The 23724-nt window shown below is 37.8% G+C and overlaps 1 protein-coding gene across 1 annotated transcript in view; it reads left to right on the top strand.

Annotated features, from left to right (window-relative positions):
• The window catches only part of Ipo11 (importin 11), a 182722-nt gene that overhangs the window by 71777 nt on the left and 87221 nt on the right, over positions 1 to 23724 (top strand). The window contains exons 20-21 of the mRNA XM_060385692.1: positions 4962 to 5075; positions 14547 to 14662. Of these exons, the coding sequence (XP_060241675.1) occupies positions 4962 to 5075; positions 14547 to 14662 (230 nt within the window). The remainder of the gene's footprint in view (positions 1 to 4961; positions 5076 to 14546; positions 14663 to 23724) is intronic.

Genomic DNA, 23724 nt, shown 5'->3' with positions numbered 1-23724 from the left:
CTTCCTCTAACTCCTGAGGCCTGGTGAGGCAGCCCAGCCTTAGGGGAGTGATCAAAGAGCTGGCAACAGAGTCTATGTCACAGTCAGCAGCAGCTCTTCTTACTAGGGAACCTACATGAATCCTGAGCTGCTCATTTGCCACATCTGTGTGGGGGCCTAGGTTCCAGTCTATGCATGGTCCTTGGTTGGTGCTTCAGTCTCTGCACCCCCCACCCCCAGGCCCTGGTCAGTTGGCTCTGTTGGTATTCCTGTGCGGCACCTGTCACCTCCAGGTTCTTCTATCCTTCCCCTACTTTTCCACAATACTCCCTATGCTTCTTCACTCAGGTTTGGCAGTGAGACTCTATCTGTTTCTGTCCGCTGCTGGGTGGAGCCTCTCAGAGTACAGCTATGCTAGGCTCCTGTCTGTGAGCATAGTACAATATTGTTAATACTGTCAGGGGTTGGCCTCTCCCATGGGGTGGGTCTCAGATTGGGCCAGGCATTGGTTGGGCATTCTGTCAATCTCTGCTCTTTTTCCCTGCACATCTTGTAGGCAGGGTGAATTTTGGGTCAAAGTTTTTTTGGTTGGGTGGTTTTCCCCATCCCTCTACTAGGAGTCCTGTCTAGTTACTGGGTGTTTTCTTCAGTCTCCATGACCCCTTGTAAATTTTTGAGGCAGAGACTCCTATAGCCCAGTGTGGCCTCAGACTTGGAATATAGCCAAGAATAACTTCGAATACTTGACTTTGCTGTGCACTTGACATTGCTGTAATTGTATTGGTTGGGTTGAGTCACTGTATACTTTGAGCAGATATTGGCACTGCTGTCTTAATATACTTCTTAGCACTTTTGATTTTTATTACAAGAATTATATTATTTCATTTGATGATGGTTTTTGAATATTGAGTTTGCTTATGTAGATGATTAACTGAAGGTGTTTTTAAAACTGTTAAGTCTCTGACCTTGCTGTTCACCTTGTAAGGTCTTTAAACTTGTGTCATGTTTAAGATGGGAATTATAATTTTGACCTTAGCTTACAGGACTTTATGAGATATGAAATTACTACAAATGTTTAATATGCTTTAGAATACTATATATTTACAATAAATTATTTACTAAAAAGTTTATTATAAAAGCAAGATTTGTCTGTTTACTTGTATAAATCTGGCTAGGGAAAATTTCTTTAAAATGTTATTTCTTGTACAAATGAATTATTTTACATGTGTTTCTTCAAAACGCTATTGCATTTCTATTTACATTCGTCTTTCAGGTCTAAAAGCTTAGGTGGTAATAGAGGGCTCTAAGTATCCACTATACATTATTATTTTTTAAACTAATACCACGATAAGAAATGGTTTTAAAAATCAGTTATTTTTTTAACTTTTTCTAACCTTTGAACAAAGTGTTTTATTTACATCCTTGTCATACATACCCTTAAAACTGTCTTTCACTGGCTGAACTAGATTTTGTCTGATCATGGTATTTTAGTGAGGTCATCATCTTTGTTCCATAGGGTACAATTACTTGAATATTAGTTCTCATTTTTGGAAAAAAAAAGTATTTTTTTTCACCTTCATTTATTTGTTTATATCTGTATGCATGTTTTCCATCTATTTCTATTTACCACGTGCATGCCTGCTGCCTGAGGAGAATAGAAAAGGGTGTTAGATCCCTTGGGCCTGGAGTTACAGATGGTGTAAGCCGCCATGTGAGTCCTGGGATTCAAACCAGGTCCTGTGGAGGAACCTGCTGAGGCATCGCTCTAGACCCAGAAGACACATCTTAGGAAAGCGCAGTTACATTCTTCCAGTTCTGAGGTCCTACAAATCTATAGTTGAAATAAAAATGCTATCAAGTTCTGTGACAAGCAGTCTTTAAGCTCCCACATTCCTGAAGAAGGAGAATGAGGAGGAGGAGAAGGAGAAGAAGAAGAAAATTGAAGGGCTTCTGTAAAATATGTTGTTGAAAATTTCATCTAAAAAATGAGCTATTATTTAAGATTTATAACAGTTTTTAAACCTCTGAAGATAGGAACCTCGTTGAAACATTTGTTACACCATTGAATATTTTATGCTGGTGGTTTCAGAATATGTTTGGACTATAAGGAAGATCTCCTTTGATTTGACACTAGTGGTGAGACTCCTCCTTCCCTCCGACATTCTGAAAGTACACGTGCCATGAGGTGGATCCTTTAGTGTGTCCTAAAACACATATTGATTATTCATGTTATAGACCAAAATGAATAGTCTTGAATTTAAACTTCATACCAGTAGATTAATTAGGAAATGCCCATTTTCCTTTCTCAGCCCCTGGAAGTCACCATTCTACTATAAATTTGACTATTTTAGATATTTTTTAGAAGTAGAGTCCTTCAATGTTTGTCTTTCTATAATTAATCTCATTTAGCAAGCCTTTAAGTGTCATCTAGATTGTCAAATATTGCAGATTTTTTCTTTTACTTTTGAAGGCTCAGTGTTATGTTTAATCATTCCTGTCTGTCCTGCAGGAAACCAAAGCCTGTGGGTGCCAGTTACTAGTATAAAATGGCTTCACATTCTCCCATGTACTGTAAGTCATAGTGAGATGATGTAAAAGTTGCCATACTGCACTGTTAGTGATATAATAACTATAGTGCATTCCCTCCCTCCCCACCCACTGGCTTTGATGTTCCAGTTCTGAACGTTTGAGGAACTTGCATACTGTTTTTCATTATTGGTCGTATCATATCGTTTTGCACCTGTGAAGAAGGTACAGGGTTACAGTTTCTTCAGTGCTCACCACTTACTGTTATAAAATAATCATTCTGACAAGCATGAGGTGTACCTTATTGTGCTTTTGACCTTGTTTATATGATGACTCTAGTACATTCTTAGATCTGTTTTTAAAACTCAGTCCAAGTGATTGTAATTGCCTGCTTCAGAATTCACATAACTGTTTTAGAGTTAGGTATAGAGATTTACCCTTACTGTCATTTCACTGCAAAGTGTGAAGTGTTCAGAAAATTTCCAAGGACAGATCGACATCTATGCATCACTCACCTGACTTCATCATCTACCACTGCTTTACTCCGTGTGCTCCTGTTCTGTCTGTCTAGTGGTACAGGGAATCACTGTTTGGAGGTACCATTCTCTCCTCAGAAGAAATAGGCTCCTCATCATCCATACTAAAATCTCAATTACATTCAGAAAATGCAATACTGATGCATTTTTAACAAATTAACATTAATTAATCTGTTTTTTTGTGATAATTGGAATGACCATTTAGAAAAATTGAGTTAACTGTTAAATAGATAATGGGTGTTTACTATAATGGTACAGTTCAAATTTTGAGAATAAAATATATGAGAGTAATATTTGAGGATAAAATATTTGAGAGTAAATATATGAAATAAAGTGAGATGAGAATCGTTAATAATCAGTCTTCTCTCAAGTTAACTTTTGGGGTAAACATCTATTATTACCATTATTACCAACAATTCTATAGCTTTGCAATCCTTTGAGAGAGTTTGATATTGTATGAGTAGAATAAAAAACTTTCTGTGGAAGCATGGTGGTGGTGGCACATGCCTTTAATATCCAGCATTTAGGAGGGAGAGACAGGTGGATCTCTGTGAGTTTGAGGACAACCTGATCTACAAAGCTAGTTCCAGGACAGCCAGCGCTACATAAAGAAACCTGTCTTAAAAAGCAAACACAGACAGCTTTTGTGGGAACAGATTTGAATTTAAATACATGGGAGTAGAATTTGATGATGTTGAAGGTCTAATGGTCTAATATTTCTGTTTCATCACCACCAAGCATGCTCTGCACATAGAATTTCAATTATCCTGAATCTGGAGCAGGTGTGCTTATCTCTCTGCATGCATCTGCCTGTCTGCCTGTGTATCTTCCCATCCATCCATCTATACATTCATTTATCCATCCAGTTTTTCAGTAAATTCATGGTTGGGCTAGTGAAGTAGCTTATTGGGTAATGGAGCTTTCTGTGCAAGCCATCATGATAACTGGAGTTTTATCTCTGGAACCCACGCAAAGGTAGAAAGGGAGACCTGACTAGACAAAGTTGACCTATGATGAGTACGTGTGTGCCACTCATCTCTCCTAAGACCAGGCCAGTAACGAACAATTAAAATAATTTTGAGGATGTGCTTCATTTCTGTATTTCAGGTTATATTTTTAAAAACAGCTTAATTGGGCTGGAGAAATGGCTCAGCCGCTAAGTGTACTGTCTGCTCTTCCAGTGGTCTTAAGTTCAATTTCCAGCAACCATATAGTGGCTCCCGACCATCTATATCCTCTACTGCCCTCTTCTGGCATGCAGGTGCACATGCAGATCGAGCATTCATATACATAAGATAAATAAAATCTTAAAAAAACACAACAGACTAACTTAGTGTTTCATAGTAGGCACAGCAATTTATTGGGCCAGTGAGGGTGCATGCCTGCAAGTGTACCTGTGAGTGAGTGAAGGCCAGAGGACAACCTTTAGTTTTTGCTCCTTGGGAGCCATACCTTCTTGAGACAGGGCTTCTATGTTGTCCCTGCTTGCCAGTTAGTCTAGGCTAGCCAGCCAGTGAGCCCCAAGGATTACTCTGAGCCCCACTTATCACCATCTCTTTAAAGCTGGAATTGCAAGCATGCACACAGCCTTTTTATGTGGGTTCTGCGGATTGAGTTCCAATCCCTGCCTTTTTTTTTTTTTTTTTTTGTCAGGGCTTGTATAGCTTTTCTGCATCTTTTCCAGTGCCTGTTCATAGGAATTGTATCAGGGAGACATCATCAGGAAACTGTGGAGTCAGTGGATAAATGTGAACTCTTTAAAACACAATGTAATTTTCTCTATTTACTGTCTGATTTATCTTTAATTTAGTAAATTAATATTAAATAAATCATTGCCCCAGTATTTGTCAGGTTTCTCACAGTATATTACCTGTCTACTAAATGATCCCACCGACTCCGCTTTTGTCTGTGTTGTGGCAGATCCGACCATACGTAGGATGTCTGGTGCAGTACTTGCCTCTCCTGTGGAAGCAGAGTGAAGAGCACAACATGCTCCGATGTGCTATTCTGACGACACTTATCCATCTCGTTCAGGTAAGTTAGTTCTCTGGTGCTTAGTTGTTGTTTTTTTAATTCATTATTTTCATGTGATTTGTGTTAATACTCGTGGAAATCTTGATATTACTTTTAGGCTTTCAAAATGTAAAAGCTGTATGCTTTCAAAAACAACTTTTTTTTTAGCATATTTTTTAGGATATTTGAAATGCATTCTCTACTTTAAAGAAGACATTTCTTGTTACTGTTTTCCAGCAATGTGAGACTTGTGGCTCGGGCCTCACGTGCACCTTGTCTGGCATTCAGGTCATTTCAGTATGAACTTGCTCTGGAGTTTTACTTATTTCCTGGATTTAAACTTAAAACTCTCCTTGTCAGAACCAAGAATTCAGGAAATCAATGAATTGCTTTTGAGGAAAGGCGTGATTTTTGATTTTAGAATTTTCAATTTTTAAAAAGTGTTCTGATGTGTAGCAGGTAGAGAGGAACCTGCAACTTCACAAAGAGAGATCTACACTGTGCCTTCATTTGTACTATTAAAAGTAAATTTGAGACATTTCCATTGAGATAGTCTTCTGCATTAAGAATTACAGAATTCTCAGTCTAAAAGTTTCTAACATTAGTTTAAAGAACCCAAGAGCTCTTGATATGTTGGCTGAACCTAGTCCTTTTATAAATGTTTATAGGTGAGTATTATCATTACAAATTCTCAGAGTTTGAAATAGATGATTAATGATCTAAACTATTTTTAACTGCATTTTTGCACCTTTTAAGTTTTTGGTAAGATTCATATGTCAGAAATTTTGTCACCTAAACCAATTAGGTATGCAATTCAGTGATAATAAATGCATTCACAGTATGCAGCCATCATAATCTACCTCCATACAGTTTTTTAAATCTAATAAAACTAAACTATGCCATTAAACAAAATAATCCTCCCAAAACTATCTGCTAAAACACTTTAAAAGATGTAGTTTTTAAAGCGCGCGCGCGCGTGAGTGTGTGTGTGTGTGTGTGTGTGTGTGTGTGTGTGTTCCTCTTAGTGCAGTTGCTCACGGAAGCCATAAAGGGCAATGCATCCCCTGAAGCTATAGTTGCAGGCAGTGTGGACCATCTGATGTGGGTGCTAGTAACCTAACTGAGGGCTTAGAGAAAGCACTCTTAACTGCTGAGCCATCTTCTCTTTGTTTCATGCTAAAGCACCTCTATAAAAATAAGTATCTTTTAATGTTTATCTTTTGATACTTATGATTTTCCTGTAAAGATTTTCTTTCTTTTTTTTTTTTTTTTATGGCAAGAGTAATCACCTCAGAAAAGGCTAGCGACTAGTCTGTTACTGTTGTAGGTAACAGAAGAAAGACGGTAGATCCTTTGTGTTTTAGGTCCGTAACCATTTGTTTTTAGCTTCAGTTGGGCACCTGTATGAGAGAAATATGAACAGAATCCCCCAGCATTTGTGTCTCTTACAGCATGTCAATTCTAGCAATTTTAGTGGTCCCAAAACATCTGTAGAATATTTGTGTTTTCTTCATCATCATCATTTAGTTACCAATGCATTATTATTGGGCAATAATGTGGAGTTCCAACAAAATAATAATGTGCTTTTTTTGCAAATAAGTATGTAATGTTTCATACAAAAATAGGGATTGTAGATCATGATGTAAAGTTAATTAATTAATAGAGATTATAGATTAAAATATTTTTGGAGTAATTTGAGAATATTAAGGTTCATTGTTAAATTACATCTTTCAGAAAACGTTACTATCTAACACAACATTAGTGTAAGCTTCTGCATATTTTTGCATTTGTATTTTATAAACCTGGACATCTATCTGATAGTCTTTGCCTGTGGAGGTTGATATCTATAACTAAGCATTTTAGTCAGTAGTTGGCTTCCGTAGAAGTAAGCATTTATTCGTTAGGTGGGTATTTAGTACTAGGTACTAGGGAGAGGTAAGTAGGGCAAGCTTTTTGTGCGGTGACAGTCTGGGGAAGTGTCTAACAGTGTTTTAAGGTGGTCTGTCAGCACTAACTTCATCATAGTATGGGGCAGATGGTAGGTTATTTGTCTAACTGGAAAGTATTATGGAACATCAGTGAAGGTCTCTGTCCTGACAACAGTTGGTGTCCAGTTCGTGTTGGTAAATACTGTTGGATAACAGTTCTTAGTGAGATGGTAACTTAGGGATGAGATTGATGAAGACCTTTGAGACAAATGTACCTGCATGTATAAAGTCCAGTATTAAAGTTGTCACTGTGGCAGAAGACCTGGCTTAATCAGCTCAAGGAGGAAGGATTTGTGTTTGCTTATACTTCCAGAAACTCATGCCTGTTCATGGCTCTGGGGAGACAGAACTCATGGAAGTAGGAGTGTGTCGGAGCTGACCACACGGTGGACAGGAAGCACAGTGAGAGCCTGAGAGGGGCCAGGGACAAGATACAGTTTCTAAGGACGTGCCTGAATTGACCGGTTTTCACCAGTGTGACCAGCACTCCTAAACTTTTTAGTGTTCCAGAGTAGTGGCATCAGCTAGGGAGCAAGCCTTTAACAGCCTATCTGCAATTGACATTTTATATGTCAGGCATAAGAATGCTTGAGAGTGTGAAAAAGTGGGGAATCTTTAAAAAATATTAATTTTAGATGTAGATAGGGTAAAAAAATCAGCTTTTTATTTATTTTTAATGAAGAGTGACAGTACTGTTCTGCTCTTTCCTGTTTGATTGCAGAATCTCTTTTTAGCTTCCAGAGCAGTATCTTTTAGATTTCATCTTCTTTGCTCTAAGTAACATCTATATACTATTCTTTCTTGTCTGTGTGTGTGTGTGTGTGTGTGTGTGCTCGCCAGCAAGCAGAGTGTTTTCCTCAGTTACTGTGCGTCTTACTTTTGAGACAGGGTCTTTATTTGAACCTGGAGCTTGCTGATTAGATTGTTGACCAGCAGGTCCTAGGGATTTCCAGAGCTGAGATTACAAGAGCATGCATTTTGATTCAAACTTGAGTCCTCAGAGCTGAGCCATTTCCATGGCTCCTATTGTTTATTTGTTTTGTTTTTATTACTTATATATGTATTTATTTTGTGATATGTGCATGCACCTGTACATATGTGTCTACTTGGACCATGGTGGGAATCCTGTGGAGTGGAGTATATGTGAGTTCTGAGGACAACCTGTAGGAGTTGGTTTTTCCTTCCACCATGTGGGTTATGGGGATTGAACTCAGGTTGACAAGCTTAGTGGTGAGTGCCTTTATCTGTGGAACCATCTTGCTAGTTCTTATCATTTATTTTTGATTTAAGCATTTTCACATCCTTTCTTGACTACCTAATGTAGAAAATGAATAATCATTTTAGACCTGTTTGTGTCACTCCTGTCCCTAACATATTCCCAATGTTAGTAATAACGTAATCTTACTGTTAGGATTCTTATTTATATGATTGTAAGGCACATATCATACATGATTGCTAACTTTCTGTTTTCTACCTCATCTTCCCAGCATCTGTCCTTGTGTCTTAGTTACTTTTTACATTACTGTAAGGAAATACTTTTGGACAAAAGCAACTTAAAGAAAAGGGAATTATCTAGGCTCATAGTTCCAGGGTACAGGCCTCATGGTTGGAAAGCCAAGGAGGCAGAAGTTTGAAGCAGTGGCTCACAGTGCATCCGCAGTCTGGTGGCAGAGAACCGTGGATGCTGCTGCTCAGTTAGCCTCCTTCTTTTTCTGTAGCCCTGGGTACCAGCCCAGTGAATGAGGCAGTCCTCCACAGGCATGCCTAGAGCCCAACTTCATGTGAACAATCCTTCTAACGAGATCAGTGGTTCTTAGCATTGGTACCCTCTGATACAGTTCCACATGTTGTGGTGGGCCCAGTCATAATCTTATTTTCATTGTTGCAGTAGGTGATTCTAAATCCTGTGGAGTTGACATTCCTGTTAATGTTTATACCCTACATTAATTCTCTCTCTTCAGTATACAAGTTTCCATTGCTCTGTATGCTGCTGGGTGGTGTTTTGTCAACTTGATGAATTCTCCCAGGAAGAGGGAACCTTAATTGAGAAACTGCCCCCATCAGATCATCCTGTGGGCAGGTCTTGGTGGCTTAAGATTCACTCATTGATTAGCTTATAATTTTAAAAGTCAGAAGCCTAGTATGCCATAGCCAGATTCTCTGATCCAAGTCCTAATAGGATCAGGTGTCATCTGTTTGTCTAGGTGTTCATTCTACTTGAAAGCTTTAGAGATGAATCTGCTTCCAAACTTATCCAGCTCGTTGGCATAGTTCTGTGCTGTGTACCTAGTTCTTTATTTACTTGTTGGCTGTCAATTGGGGTCCTGTTTCACTCCTTAGAATTCATCTGCATTCCTTGACAAATCATCAGTGAGCCTATGAAATCTCATGGCTTGTACCTGAGACTCCCATTTAGGCAAGTAGCCAGGAGATACTCTTAAAAGTGGCTCATGTAAGCAGGCTGCTTGGATTCTCTCCTCTTTAAAGTCAGTTATGTTGGGAGTTTAGCTACATTTCCAAAACCTCTTTACAGTATTATTGTTTGACTGAGTAACAGGGAAGTAGTTGGACAAAGAGTCTGAGGTGACTGTTCTACGTTTCATATACTCCATATAGGTTTCTACATGATCACAACTATACTTTGATTATCTAAACCTCCCTCTGGACACAGCTTGTATTTTGAACTGTTCTGCTATGTGTTAAGTTTGGATTTGTTTTACTGTTTTGCTTATGAGTAGGTGTTATAGCTGGTGTTTTAACTGTCCTCAAAAGGATGTCCCCTTTGTCTGCGCTTGCCATCTGCTTTACTCCCATTTCTTGGTGATGCTCATGCTGGCATTCTGCAACACATACATGGGAAGTAAATTGAGCTTTGAGATTTTGCATGTGTAAAAATGTCTTTATTCTACTGCCACATAAATCAGTAATTTGAATGTTCAGAAATTTAGAGGCATTTCTCCTTTGTCTTTTAGTTTCCAAAATTACTCAAGAATGCTGAAGGCAGTTTAGTTTTTGTGTCATTCTTTCTTCCCATTTATGGCAGCTTGCAAGATTACCTCTGCTCCTAATTTCATTGCATGATGATCTAGGCTGTGTTTCAGTCCTAGTACTCTGCTGATCTAGGGCTATGTTTTTGTCTTGGTGCTCCGATGGTCTAGGGCTATGATTTTGGCCTAGTGTTCCAGACAGTTGTTAGACATCTCAAACCAGAAGCTCACTTTGATTTAAATAGCTTTGTGTTTCGTTGTCTTTCCCCTTTTGTGTGTGTGGATGCTTTATCTCCCTTTGTTGTTCGGATGATGGATATTACAGCCATTCTCTACGTCTCTTACCATTTCTTTGCTTCTGTTTTTGTCTTTGTGTTTTTTTCTTACTTTTAGGAGATTTTCTCAACTTTATTTTTAAGATCTTCTATTGAACTTTCTTGTCATATTTTTGTATCCAAGGTATTTTCCCCCCCTAAAACTTGAATGACTTATTTTAATCTTATGGGTGTTTGCTTGCATTTATTTATGTACCATTTGCAGGCCTGGTGTCCAAGAAAGCCAGAAGAAGGCATTGGATCACCTGTAACTGAGTTCTAGCCGGTTGGAAACTTGTGGGTATTGGGAAATGAACAGGTCCTCTAGAAGAGCAGCCAGTGCTCTTAACTGCTGAACCATCTCTCCATTCCCTGAGGTTCTTTTGTTTTTTTTTTAATTCTTATTGAATAATTTTTTTGTTACTTCAGTTTGTCTTTGTTTGGTGACTTCAGAGTTTTCTTGTTGCTGTTTTTTAATGTGATAGGCTTCTCCAGGCTTTTATTGTGTTTTCTAGCTGTTGTTTTTTTTTTCGTGTTTTATTCATATCTGTTGACCTTTGTTTGTTTTCTTACCTGTTTACTTTCTGTTACAAAATATTGAGCATACACAAAGCACCATGCATCTATAAGCACTTCCAGCTTGCAGGGGTGTTAGTGTTTTGTCTGTGTGTAGAGCAGTGGGCAAGCGACAGCTGACTGGAGGGAGGAGTGTGCATATGGGAATTTGCTGACTTGTAACTTTCTCCTTAATGATTTACCTAGTTTTAAAATCTTCGGTAATTATATTGTGATTTTATTTCTATTAAAGGACCTTCAGTTTCCTGCCTGATTTGGATGAATATATTACTCTTATAAATTAAACACTTACTTTTGACTACCTACTAGTTTCCTGTCCTGGGAACATCTACTTATTTTCACCAGCAAATAAGTAGCCATTTTGTGCTTGAAAAGAGCCAGTTGCTTATCTGCTCACGTGTGTGGACGAGTTCTTTGCATCACCCACCTACTTTCCATCCCTGTACCTTAAAGGCTTTCATTGGCATGTAAAATATTAGATTTGATTGTCATTTTTAAACAGACAACTTTTGTTGATTCTATTTTTAAACTTCCAGAAATTATCTTATTTTCCTTAATGTCTTAAACTCCCAAACATATACATGCTTCTGAAAATACCTGGTATCAGTTACTAAGTTACATGGGGAAGTAGGAGAATGGTTCAGGCATGAACTTCAGACTGCTTTATGCCTATTCCCTTTTCTGCATATTCTATTTAAAATTACAGGTGTGTGTATGTGTGTGTGTGTGTGTGTGTATGTCTGTGTGCTACAATATGTATGTAGAGAGGAGAGGACAATTTATGGGACTCAGTTCTCTTGTACCTTGTGGATCCAAGGGATTGAGCTTGGTCTTTAGGCTTTATGGCAAACATCTTTGCCCAGTAAGACATCTTGTTGACCCTGTTTTCTGTTTACTTTGAGTTTTGGTTTCTAGTGTTGCTCAGTCAGTTACTACCTAACGTCTCACTTTTCAAGTTTGATTGCTTTTATCTCTTCCAGGATTCTCTTTGTGTTTATTTAAAAAAATATATTCTATACCATTTCATTGATTTTTTTTTTTTTTAAGGAGACAAGTAGTAAACATTAGTCACTCTATGATTGGTCAGCTTTATGCATGTCTCTGATGTCGCGTAGTTAGTATGGTTGTGAACTTCAGAACTATAGAGTTGAGACTGATGAAGAAGGCTAAAGAGCACAATTTTTAGAAGATCATTTTCAGTAACCCCGGGCAGTACTAGGAGCACTGGTTTGGAATGGAAATGATGCCAGGTCAAGGAAAAATTATTAACAATTAACCATGATTACGGATGGAATTAAACCAACAGCAGGAAGAGAAACAATTTGAAAAATATGGAGATAGGGTTGTGGCTTGTGCAGATGCAGAAAGAGAACAAGGAAGAACCAGTAGGGGTTGTGATGGATATTATTACCAGGTGGACAGTTGTTCATTTCACTTGCTCAAGGAAATGTATGAAAAGGAACTTTTTCTTTATAACACAGTGGATTGGTTTGACACCAGTGGTCAGGATGCCTTCTGGACCATGATATTCTGCAGTCTTTGAGTGTCTGAACTGCAAAAGAGGCTTAGAGAAAATAAATTTGTACATAACATGCTCAGTCAGTGTGAGAATGGTGGCTGACTATAATTTGTGTGCATTCATTCATATTTGTTTTCTTCCTCTCTCTTTCTCCCTTCTCCAGCCAGGGTTTCATGAAGTCTCTGTTGTCCTTGAACAACTTACCTAGATAGCTGAGGATGATCTTGAACTCTTGACCCTGCTGCCTTTACCTCTCACATGATGGGAGGAATTATAGATACATACCACCATACCTTACTCTGTTTTCTTAAATTGAAGGGGGCGGGGGGAACAAGTTACACAGGAAATTGCAAAGATAGCTATGTCCCATATTGTCAGCAATTATGTTAAAATAGGATTGTCTCCTCTACTTATAGTAGGTTACTTAATAGCAGAAAGAACTTTTATAGAAACATAGTAACTATCAGCCAGCTAGGGCTATATAGGAAGGCTTAGTCTCCGGAAACAAAATGGCATTTCAATTTCCTATAAAACTGTATTGACATTTAAAAATTTTCTAGGAATAGTTTTTGATATTTCCTTTCTGTATTTATTATGGTTTAAGAGATTGATCCTCCCTGTCCCCCAGTCCTTTTTGTTTGCTTTAAAGCATTTCCACTGTGAGATACTTAATCACTGTGTCTTAAGAGAACAGCAGACAAACTAGAATTTTAGATAAACTTTTTTCTTCTGTCTTTGTGTTCTACATACATTAAACATACAATAAAAATTCTTCATGAAAGATAATATATGCATTTAGAAAACACACAAAATAAATCTTTTTGCCCTTTTTCTCAGGATTCTTTTCTTTTTCTCATGTCTAACTGGTTCTGACAATTCTTTCACTTTTCTATTGGAGATATTTTTATGTATATACTAACTATATAGAATCATAGAAATCTTTAAAACTTCTTTGCAGTAGAATTATATAAATTTTTGTCCTTCTAAGTCCAATATGTAATTACTTTTTAAGTTTTTTTTCTGTTTCTTATCATGTCATTTTTCGTGCTTGCTTAGTATTGTAAAATATGAATGTACCATGATAGTTGTGAACAATTTAGGCTGTGTTAATTTCATACATGTTATTTAGCTGAATGTGCTTATACAGATTAAAATACCAGTGTTCGTACTTTCTCTGTAGTCTTAGCATGGGGGAAACAAATATTCCTAATCTAAAATTCAAATGCTCCAAAACAGTAAACTTTTTGGCACCAACTTGGTCCACAAGTAGAGAATGTCCGTCCAATTGGCCTACTAAGAAATATAGATATACTCATTTATTGAATTATCTTCGCGATACATATATAAGGTGTATACGGGTTATAAATAAATTTTATATTTAGATTTGGGTTCCATTCTCAAGATATTTGAGAATTCCTTTTGAACACAGTGGATTGGTTTGACACCAGTGGTCAGGATGCCTTCTGGACCATGATATTCTGCAGTCTTTGAGTGTCTGAACTGCAAAAGAGGCTTAGAGAAAATTATGTATATTTTGTATATACAAACATTATGTATATGTATATACATTATGTATATACAAACATTCTAGAAAATGAAATCCCAGTCTTAATTTTCTTTTCTAGACATTTCAGATAAGGAACATGTGGATTTTTTCTTTTCTTTCTTTTTTTTTTCTTTTTCTTTCTTTTTTTTTTTTTTTTTTTCTCCCCCAAGTCAGGGTTTCTCTGTGTAGCCTTGGCTGTCTTGGACTTGCTTTGTAAACTAGGCTGGTCTCGAACTCACAGTGATCCATCTGCCTCTGCCTCCCCAAATGCTGCTATTAAAGGTATGTGCCACCTTGCTAAGCTGTATGTGGAATTTCTTAAAAGGCATAGACATATAATTTTGGCTTATATATATTTCATATTGCCATTTGGACAGGATGATAATATTTTTGATTTTTACGTTTTAGTAATAAATATAACTTTGTTTCCTAATATAATGAGGACTGTCCTAAAAGACTCCTATTTATCTTATACAAATTATTTTCTGAGGCAGGTAATTGATTGGTGGTTGGGGAGAGCTTTAGAGTGTCTTATCATAAGTTGTGTTTATACTTCCTATAGGGATTAGGAGCAGACAGCAAGAACCTGTACCCTTTCCTGCTCCCAGTTATCCAGCTGAGTACAGATGTTTCCCAGCCTCCACATGTCTATCTTCTGGAAGATGGTCTAGAATTATGGTAAGAGGGAAAACTTGATTCTGTGGATTTCCCTGCTGCTCTCTCTACTTGGGTTCCAGTAGAGCAAAGGTCATATAACAGGACTGTGACTACTCAGCATTTAAAAATAAGTACATGAAGTTGTTGTCTTCCAGTTGCTTCCTTTTTTGCAGCTGCTGCTCAGCATAGGCTGCTCCTCCAGAGGATGTCCAGTTAACCCAAAACCACATGGTAGCTTATAACATCCGTAATTCCTGTCCCAGGGGATATGACACCCTCTTCTGTCCTCCACAGGCACTGTATATACATGGTGCAACACAGAAGGATTATTAAAAATAATATTCATTCATATAATATTAATATATATGTAAATGGATTAATTTTTCTATTAATATTAATTCTGATTGTTTATTAAGTGGCTCTTTATTCCTAGACCTGCTGTTTTATAAAGAAAAGACACAGAAGCCTGTCAGATTTTTAATAAGCCTTAATGCACTGGGGCTGGGCAGATATCAGCCCCCTAAGCTACTTTCCTATCTCCCAGCCACATACCCGATGCCACTTGTTTTAATCATTCCTATCAGGGCTGCTTCCTATCCAGAATCCCTATAAATACTTGCACATGTTCCAATTGGGCTCCTTCTGCTCCATCAGGCCAGTCCTAAGAACATGAGACTCTCGGGCACGTGTGTCTAGTTACTTAATGCTGACCTGTTCCTTTTTCATCCTCCTGCTCTCCTCTCTCCTCATGGTCCTTCTGGACCCCCAGCCCATGCACCTTATCTCTGCCTATCTCTGTTTTGTCTAGTCTGGACTCTAGGCAACTTTATTATTCAATTGGGTAATTTGGGAGGCAGGGTTCACAAACATCACTTTGGATATGTGAGAATTTGCTCATAGGACAAGAATCTTGGGGGGGGTAATCTTAACTTTTGAATATATAGTAGCTCCAGATCAGTTCCAACAATGCACAGACATAAATCTAGGCAAAACACCAAAACACATAATAAATAAGCATTTAAAAAAAAAGAGAAATAGAAATTATAGCAGGTACAATTTAATATTTGGAACTTGTCATCTAACCTAGGCATCTTAGTAACTTACCCAAACAAAAATTGATGTAAAATATTTGTGTCGTTTTTCAATGAGATGTTTTGTGGGGTGCATATTGATATTTCACCTTTTACTGCCTTGGTAGTGGGTACCAAGATGTTAGCGCTTAGCTGCGAAACACTGCTGCCATTCAAAATCTTCATGCAATATTTTCTGAGCAGATAGTACATACTGTTGAAAGTTTAAAAACAACAAAAATGACTCCTGCTCCATGATACCTTAATGTGACACATGAACTGTTGCCTGCCCACTGTGCCTAAGAAACAGTGCTATCAAGTGCTTTGTCTACTTAGTCTCATCCTACTGTTGGAAGCAAGTTTTTCAGAGGAAGCACAGTAGACATTAAGAGTTTTCATTTGTGCTAAGGTATAGCTCAATGATAGCATGCTTCCCTCAAGTTTGTATGGCGAAGAGATCAATCCTCAGCATTATATAAACAACAACAATATAAAGAAACAAAAAAACAAAAATTCAAAGTCATGATTCTCAGAAATTGTTTTTGGAGAAAATTACTAAGTTGTAAATGAATGTTCTGTTTCAGAATATTAGATTAATGACTTTAAATGTCACTGGGTAGATTTTTACTGCTTAGAATGCACTCTTTATAGTTTTACATATTGTTATTTGAGTAGCATCTAGATCAGTGGTTATAATGCTGCAGTGACTCCAAACATGAAATTCTTTTCTTGCTCCTTCATAACTGTAATTTTGCCACTGTTATGAATTTTAATGTAAGGCGTCTGTTATGCAGATAGTCTTAGGTGACCCCTGTGAACAAGTTGTTTAACTCCCTCCTGAAGGGGCCATGACCCACAGGTTGAGAACCATTGATCTTGATAGTGGTTCTGAATCAGAAGGTTGTTGAAATCTGTAATTTATAGGTTGTATTTTTTTCATTAATTAATTTTTTTAATTAATTACACTTTATTCACTTTGTGTCCCCCCCATAAGCCCCTCCCTCCTCTTCTCCTGATTCCACCCTCCCTCCCCCTTCTTCACGCATACCCCCTCCCCAAGTCCACTGATAGGGGAGGTCCTCCTCTCCTTCCTTCTGATCTTAGTCTATCATATCATTGTCATCTTCTGTGGCCTGGTAAGGCTGCTCCCCACTCAGGGGGCTGTGATCAAAGAGTAGGCCACTTAGATTATGTCAGAGACAGTCCCTCTTCCCATTACTATGTAACCCACTTGGACACTGAATTGCCATGGGCAGGGGTTCTAGGTTATCTCCATGCCTGGTACTTGGTTGGAGTATGAGTCTCTAGGAAGACCTCTGTGTTCAAATTTTCTGGTTCTGTTGCTCTTCTTATGGAGTTCCTGTCCTCTCCAGATCTTACTATTTCCCACTTCTTACATAAGATTCCATGCACACTGCCCAACAGTTGGCCATAAGTCTTAGCATCTGCTTTGATAGTCTGCAGGGCAGAGCCTTTCAGAGGCCCTCTGTGGGAGGCTCCTAACTTGTTTTCTGTTTTCTTCTTCTTCTAATGTCCATCCTATTTGCCTTTTGCAATGGGGATTGAGCATTTTAGTCAGGTTCCTCTCTCTTGATTAGTTTCTTTAGATGTACAGATTTTAGTAGGTTTATCCTATGTTATATGTCTATATGAGTGAGTATATACCATGTGTGTCTTTCTGCTTCTGGGACAGCTCACTCAGGATGATCCTTTCCAGGCCCCACCATTTACCTGCAAATTTCATGATTTCTTTATTTTTCATTGCTGAGTAATATTCCATTGTGTAGATGTATCACAATTTCTGCATTCATTCTTCAGTTGAGAGGCATCTGGGCTGTTTCCAGCTTCTGGCTCTTACAAATAAAGCTGCTACAAACATGGTTGAGCAAATGTCCTTATTGTGTACTTGAGCCTCTTTTGGATATATGCCCAGGAGTGGTATGGCTGGATCTTGAGGAAGCGCTATTCCTAGTTGTCTGAGAAAGCGCCAGATTGGTTTCCAGAGTGGTTGTACAAGTTTACATTCCCACCAGCAGTGGAGGAGGGTTCCCCTTTCTCCACAACCTCTCCAGCATGTGTTGTCACTTGAGTTTTTCATCTTGGCCATTCTGATGGGTGTAAGGTGAAATCTCAGGGTCGTTTTGATTTGCATTTTTCTGATGGCTAATGAGGTTGAACATTTCTTTAAGTGTTTCTCTGCCATTCTATATTCCTGTACAGAGAATTCTCTGTTTAGCTCTGTTCCCCGTTTTTTAATTGGATTCCTTGGTTTGCTGCTTTCCAGCTTCCTCAGTTCTTTATATATACTGGATATTAGCCCTTTGTCAGATAAAGGGTTAGTGAAGATTTTTTCCCAATCTGTAGGCAGTCGTTTAGTTTTGATGACGGTGTCCTTTGCTTCACAGAAGCTTTTCAGTTTCACGAGGTCCCATTTATTGATTGTTGCTCTTAGAGCCTGTGCTGTTGGTGTTCTGTTCAGGAAGTTGTCTTCTCTTCCAATGAGTTCTAGGCTGTTCCTCACTTTTTCTTCTAACCGATTTAATGTGTCTGGTTTTATGTTGAGGTCTTTGATCCACTTGGACTTTAGTTTTGTGCATGGTGATAACTATGGATCTATTTGCATTTTTCTACATGTAGACATACAGATAGACCAGCACCATTTGTTGAAGATGCTGTCTTTTTTTCCATTGTATGGTTTTGGTATCGTTGTCAAAGATCAGGTGTCCAGAAGTGTGTGGGTTTATTTCTGGGTCCTCTGTTTGGTTCCATTGATCCACCATTCTGTTTCTGTGCCAGTACCATGCAGTTTTTATAACTGTTGCTCTATAGTACAGCTTGAGATCAGGGATGGAGATACCTCCAGAAGATCTTTTATTGTAGAGGATTGTTTTAGTGATTCTGGATTTCTTGTTATTCGATATGAAGTTGAGAATTTTTCTTTCCAGGTCTGTAAAGAATTGTGTTGGTAATTTGATGGAATTGCATTGAATCTATAGATTTTTTTTTGGTAAGATGGCCATTTTTACTATGTTAATCCTGCCAAGCCACGAGCATGGGAGATCTTTCCATCTTCTCATATCTTCTTCTAGTTCTTTCTTCAGAGACGTGAAATTTTTTTCATACACGTCTTTGACTTGCTTGGTTAAGGTTACACCAAGGTACTTTATGTCATTTGTGGCTATTGTGAAGGGTGTAGTTTCCCTAATTTCTTTCTCAGCCCTTTTGTCTTTTGTATACAGGAGGGCTACTGATTTTTTTGAGTTAATTTTGGATTCGGCCACTTTGCTGAAGGTGTTCATCAGCTGTAGGAGTCCCTGGTAGAATTTTTGGGGTCACTCAGGTATACTATCTTATCATCTGCAAATAGTGATAATTTGACTTCTTCCTTTCCAATTTGTATCCTCTTGATCTCCTTCAAGTGTCTTATTGCTCTAGCAAGGACTTCCAGAACTATGTTGAAGAGATATGGAGAGAGTGGGCAGCCTTGCCTTGTCCCTTATTTCAGTGGGATTGGTTTAAGTTTCTCTCCGTTCAGTTTGATGTTGGCTATAGGCTTGCTGTATATCGCCTTTACTATGTTTAGATATGTGCTTTGTATCCCTGATCTCTCCAAGACTTTAAACATGAATGGATGTTGGATTTTGTCAAATGCTTTTAAGGGTGGATTACTCTAGGTCAGAACTGGCAAACTTTTTTGGCACAGGGCATACAGTAATATGTTATGTGTTCCAGCTGTCCCTCTCTGATGTTTCAGTGTGAGAGCAGTTAGTCATTATGTCAATAGACAAATGTCATTATAGAAAATGGTTGTGGGTCGGATTTATCCCTACCACCTAGAGGCTTGTCTATACCTGCTCCAGATTATAAATTAAATTATTAACCTCTGTTAACACAAGTGCTTTCTTATAAACATTTAGATTCTGTATGATATCTAATATTAGAAAAATTTATAATATAACAACATAGCTTGAAAATTCTAATATTGTAGACATTTTTATTTGTGGTGCTGATGATTGAATCTAGGTCCTTTAACTGCAGGAATGTCTGCCTAACACCTGGTGGCCCTAAACTTGCAGCCCTGTTACCTTAGTTTCCTGAGTTTCTGAGATTACAGGCCTTCACCACCAGGCTTGGCTCCATATTACATAATTAATGTGTTAAGTATAAACAATAATAAAAGTCATGATTTTAATGGTAATGTTTTCTTTGTCTAAAGTTACATATAAATGAAAACAAATGAGATAATTATTTTTTGGAGATTTATCTCTGTAGCTCTGGCTAGCCTAGAATTTATTTAATAAAACTCAAGTTGACCTCTAATCATAGCAATTCTCTTCCCTTACCTCCCCATGTGCTAAAATTACAGGCATGAACCCCAGTGCCCAAGTATAAAACAAAAACTAAAACCCAAATATATTAACTGTTAAGTTTCTTTGGGTAAGGAACAAACAGTTTTTTCATATACATTTTTAAAAATTATTAACTTTATTTCCCAACTGCAGTTTCCCCTCTCTCCTTTCCTCCTCGTTCCCCACTCCCATAGGTATCAACCAGCTTTGGCATATCAAGCTGCAGGAGGAATAGGTGCATCTTTTTTATTGAGGCTAGACAATTAGGGGAAAGGGGTCAGGCAGTGGAGACAGAGACAGACCCTGCCCCAGCTCTTAGGAATCCCACGTGAAAATCAAGCTACGTATCTGTTATATATGTGCAGAGGGCCTAGGTCAGTGCTGTGCATGTTCTTTGGTTGACAGTTCAGTCTCTGTGTGCCCCTGTGGGGCCAGGTGAGTATATATACTTTTCTTAATGGGCTTACACTCACATTTGGAATCGGAGAGAAGCAAGTGCCAATCCAAGTACTACCACAGCAATCAAGTTATGATTTAAGCAAGTCCATATCTATGAGCCTTGGATTTCTTATCTGTAATGTTGGAAAAATAATTTCTACCTTCTACGGTGGTTATGAGAACGAAATGATTGCTTAGAACTCACATGTGGCATCTAAAGCCTGTAAATATAAGATTACTTAGGAAGTGAATTTGTCCACATGGAGTTGGGGTTGTAGCAACGGAATTAGCATCAGAATAAGACTGAATAAGTTGAGTATTGGCAACTTTTTTTTTTTTCAGGGCTTTTACTGTTAAGAGCCATATGAAATGTAATCTGGCGTGGGGTCAGGGTCTGGAATGTGTGAAGCTGGTTTGGGAGTGGAGTAATTGAAGGAGCCAGGGAGTGTTGGGCATCAGATACCAAGTGGAGGGGTTGAATTTTGATGGTAGCAAGGGCACTTCATTTTGACTGGCAATAGAAAGGTGGATTTCCAAATTTTGTAGTGTGTTCATTTGATGCCTTGTATTTTCTCAGTAAAATATTCATCATGATCATCAACGGGCAGTTAGGGCCTAAAATAAGAGCTTGGTAAGATATAAGATGCCTGGGAAGGAGAGATTACAAAACAACCAGTAAGAATATGCTCTTATTCTGGACCTCAGGACCAGTTGACCCGTTCTCTCCTGCACTGAGGACTGAACTTAGAGCCTCCCAGGTTTGTTAGCAAACACGCCGCCTCTGAGCCAGCTCCATGCCTCTCTTGTCTTTCCTAGTAGATAAAAATTACTTTTAAGCACAAAAGACTGTGTATGAAAAGGCTTTTGTTTGGTTTTGCTTTTCAAAAATTGAGTGGATCAGTGAATCCTATAAATAGTGAGTGTTGTCACCAGTCTAACATTAAGTTTAATATTGTCTTCATTAAAAAAAAAAATAGAACAAAAATAGAACAAACCAAAATTAACTCTGTTGCCCTTTCTCATCTACTTAAAGTAGTTTTCTTATAAAAATATTTCAGAAAAACTTTGACTTCCTGAAATAGCACTTTTTTCTGGGCAGGGGAAATTTTTTACTTTTAGTACACTATAAAATCCTAGTAGTTTGTCTTCATTCTACTCCTGCATTTATCAATGAATTGGGTCTATGATCTATACTCAGTGATACTGATTGGATTCGTATCAGTTATACTTACCCATTTAATAATCAAAAATATTTTTGTTTTAGCGAGAAATAGTTTTGTAAGATGATATTCATTCTGGAGCAGGAGAGACGCCTCACACAGACAAGACAAGACAAGAACACAGACTTGTCTTCCAGAGGACTGGGGTTTAACTTCCAGCACCTACCTCGTGGCTCACAGCCATCTCTAACCCTAGTTCCAGGAGAGCCAACACCTTCTTTTGGTTTCTGCAGGCACGATACACAGACATACATGCAGGCAACACATCCATCCATACATATAAAAAAAGAAAGAAAAACACTTTAAAAAATGGCATTTACTCTTTGGACATTTGAAGAACTAATGGGCCCATGTTTTGGTCAGGGTTCCGTTATAATTTTAGTAATATCCTCAGATTGCTCCTCAGTGTAAGCCTAAATATACACACTTCCTATGGCTTTCAGTAAAAAATTTACTGTCATTATTATTTAAATTATATGTGTATGTGGAGGTCTCCATGTGAGTTCTAGTGTCTGTGGAGACCAGAAGAGGGTGTCAGATTCACCAGGAGCTGGAAATACAAGCAGTTATGACCCATTCAGAATGGGTGCTGGAGTTGAACTACAGTTGAAGCTGCAAATTTATCTTGGATATAATTTATTGCTTACATTCCACAAGCTTTTTAATCCGTGATGCCCTAGTTTTATTGTAGTGCTGCATTTTCAGTGACTTCTTTGCCCCGACATTATTTATGTTTGCAGTTACAAAAACTTGTGATTAAGGTCTAAATTTATCACATTACTGTTAAGACATATGGCTTGTAATTTTCTTTAAACTTAGTGTGAATTTTTAGGACTATAGCGCCATATTTGCAATACATTCAAACTCCATTACAACAATGACATAAAAATGCTGATTTTTGCATACATGTATTCATTTTAACTTGTCAGATGTATGCGTCACATTATTATTTTGCTTTCTTGACTGACTTACTGAAATATTTAATTTAGGTTTTTTGGTGTTGGTGTTTCTCTTTATCGGTACTTTTTTGATTTGTACATTTGAGGAAATACTCTGATTATGGAACACTTTTATATGTTGTTTACTGAGGATTGACATCATTGTGGTATTGGATTTTTATCTCTGTCATTCTGATATCATTCCTTTGCATATTAACGTTCTGTTACAGAAAGTCAGTTTGTCTTTGTATGTAGATTATATTTAGCAATATTGAACTCTTTGTAATTTGAAATATTTATTTATAAATGTTTTTTCTTTTATGTAGTCATATTTTTAGTGAATAGACATTAACTTTTTCTTGTTAGTCCTTTCTGTATCTTTTATTAATTCACTTGTCATATATGAGAGACAAGTGAGCTGAATGCTAGTGCTGCCATTTGGTGCCTGTTTCCTGGCTATGTAGGTGGTGGAATCACCTGTTTCAACTCCTCCTACTTTGACTTCCCTGCAATGAGGTTCTAAGTTCTTTCTCTCTGAAGATGCTTTTGTCAGGGTATTTTATCACAGGAATAAGAAAAGAAACTAAGGCACCTTCCATGTGAGCACTGAATAAATGTAGAGGTAGACACAATAATGCAAGGGGTTTATATCGTCACAGAATGTATTGCTTGCAATTTTGATGGTTACTTATTAGAAGATTTAAGTGTAAAAGTTACTTTCATTTGCCAGATGTAATTGTTGTCTTGGAGGGTTACTACTGAATAAGCTCGAATTCTCTGGTTCTATCTGAACTCTGGCTGGCTGGTTCAACTCAGCTCTTCTGTGTTAAAACTCCTCTCTGAGCTGACTTACTTAGATTGGCTTCTCTCTGATTATGACTGAATTAATTGCTCTGCTTGACCTCATATTAACTTTGGCAATCTGTTCGAATCTTCTGGCTCCCTCTCACTGCCTGGCTTGTCTTTACCTGTGTCTAGCTTGTTTTCTCTCTCTGTAACCTGTCTCCGTAAAACTATCCCTAAAACTGCCTCTGAACTCCACGAACTGAACTGCCATGAGCTCAACCC

The sequence above is a fragment of the Meriones unguiculatus genome, chromosome 6 (genome assembly GCF_030254825.1).
Source record: "Meriones unguiculatus strain TT.TT164.6M chromosome 6, Bangor_MerUng_6.1, whole genome shotgun sequence".
Classification (NCBI taxonomy): domain Eukaryota; kingdom Metazoa; phylum Chordata; class Mammalia; order Rodentia; family Muridae; genus Meriones; species Meriones unguiculatus.
The sequence above is the reverse complement of the archived record's forward strand: the minus strand, read 5'-3'. Positions and strand labels throughout refer to the sequence as shown.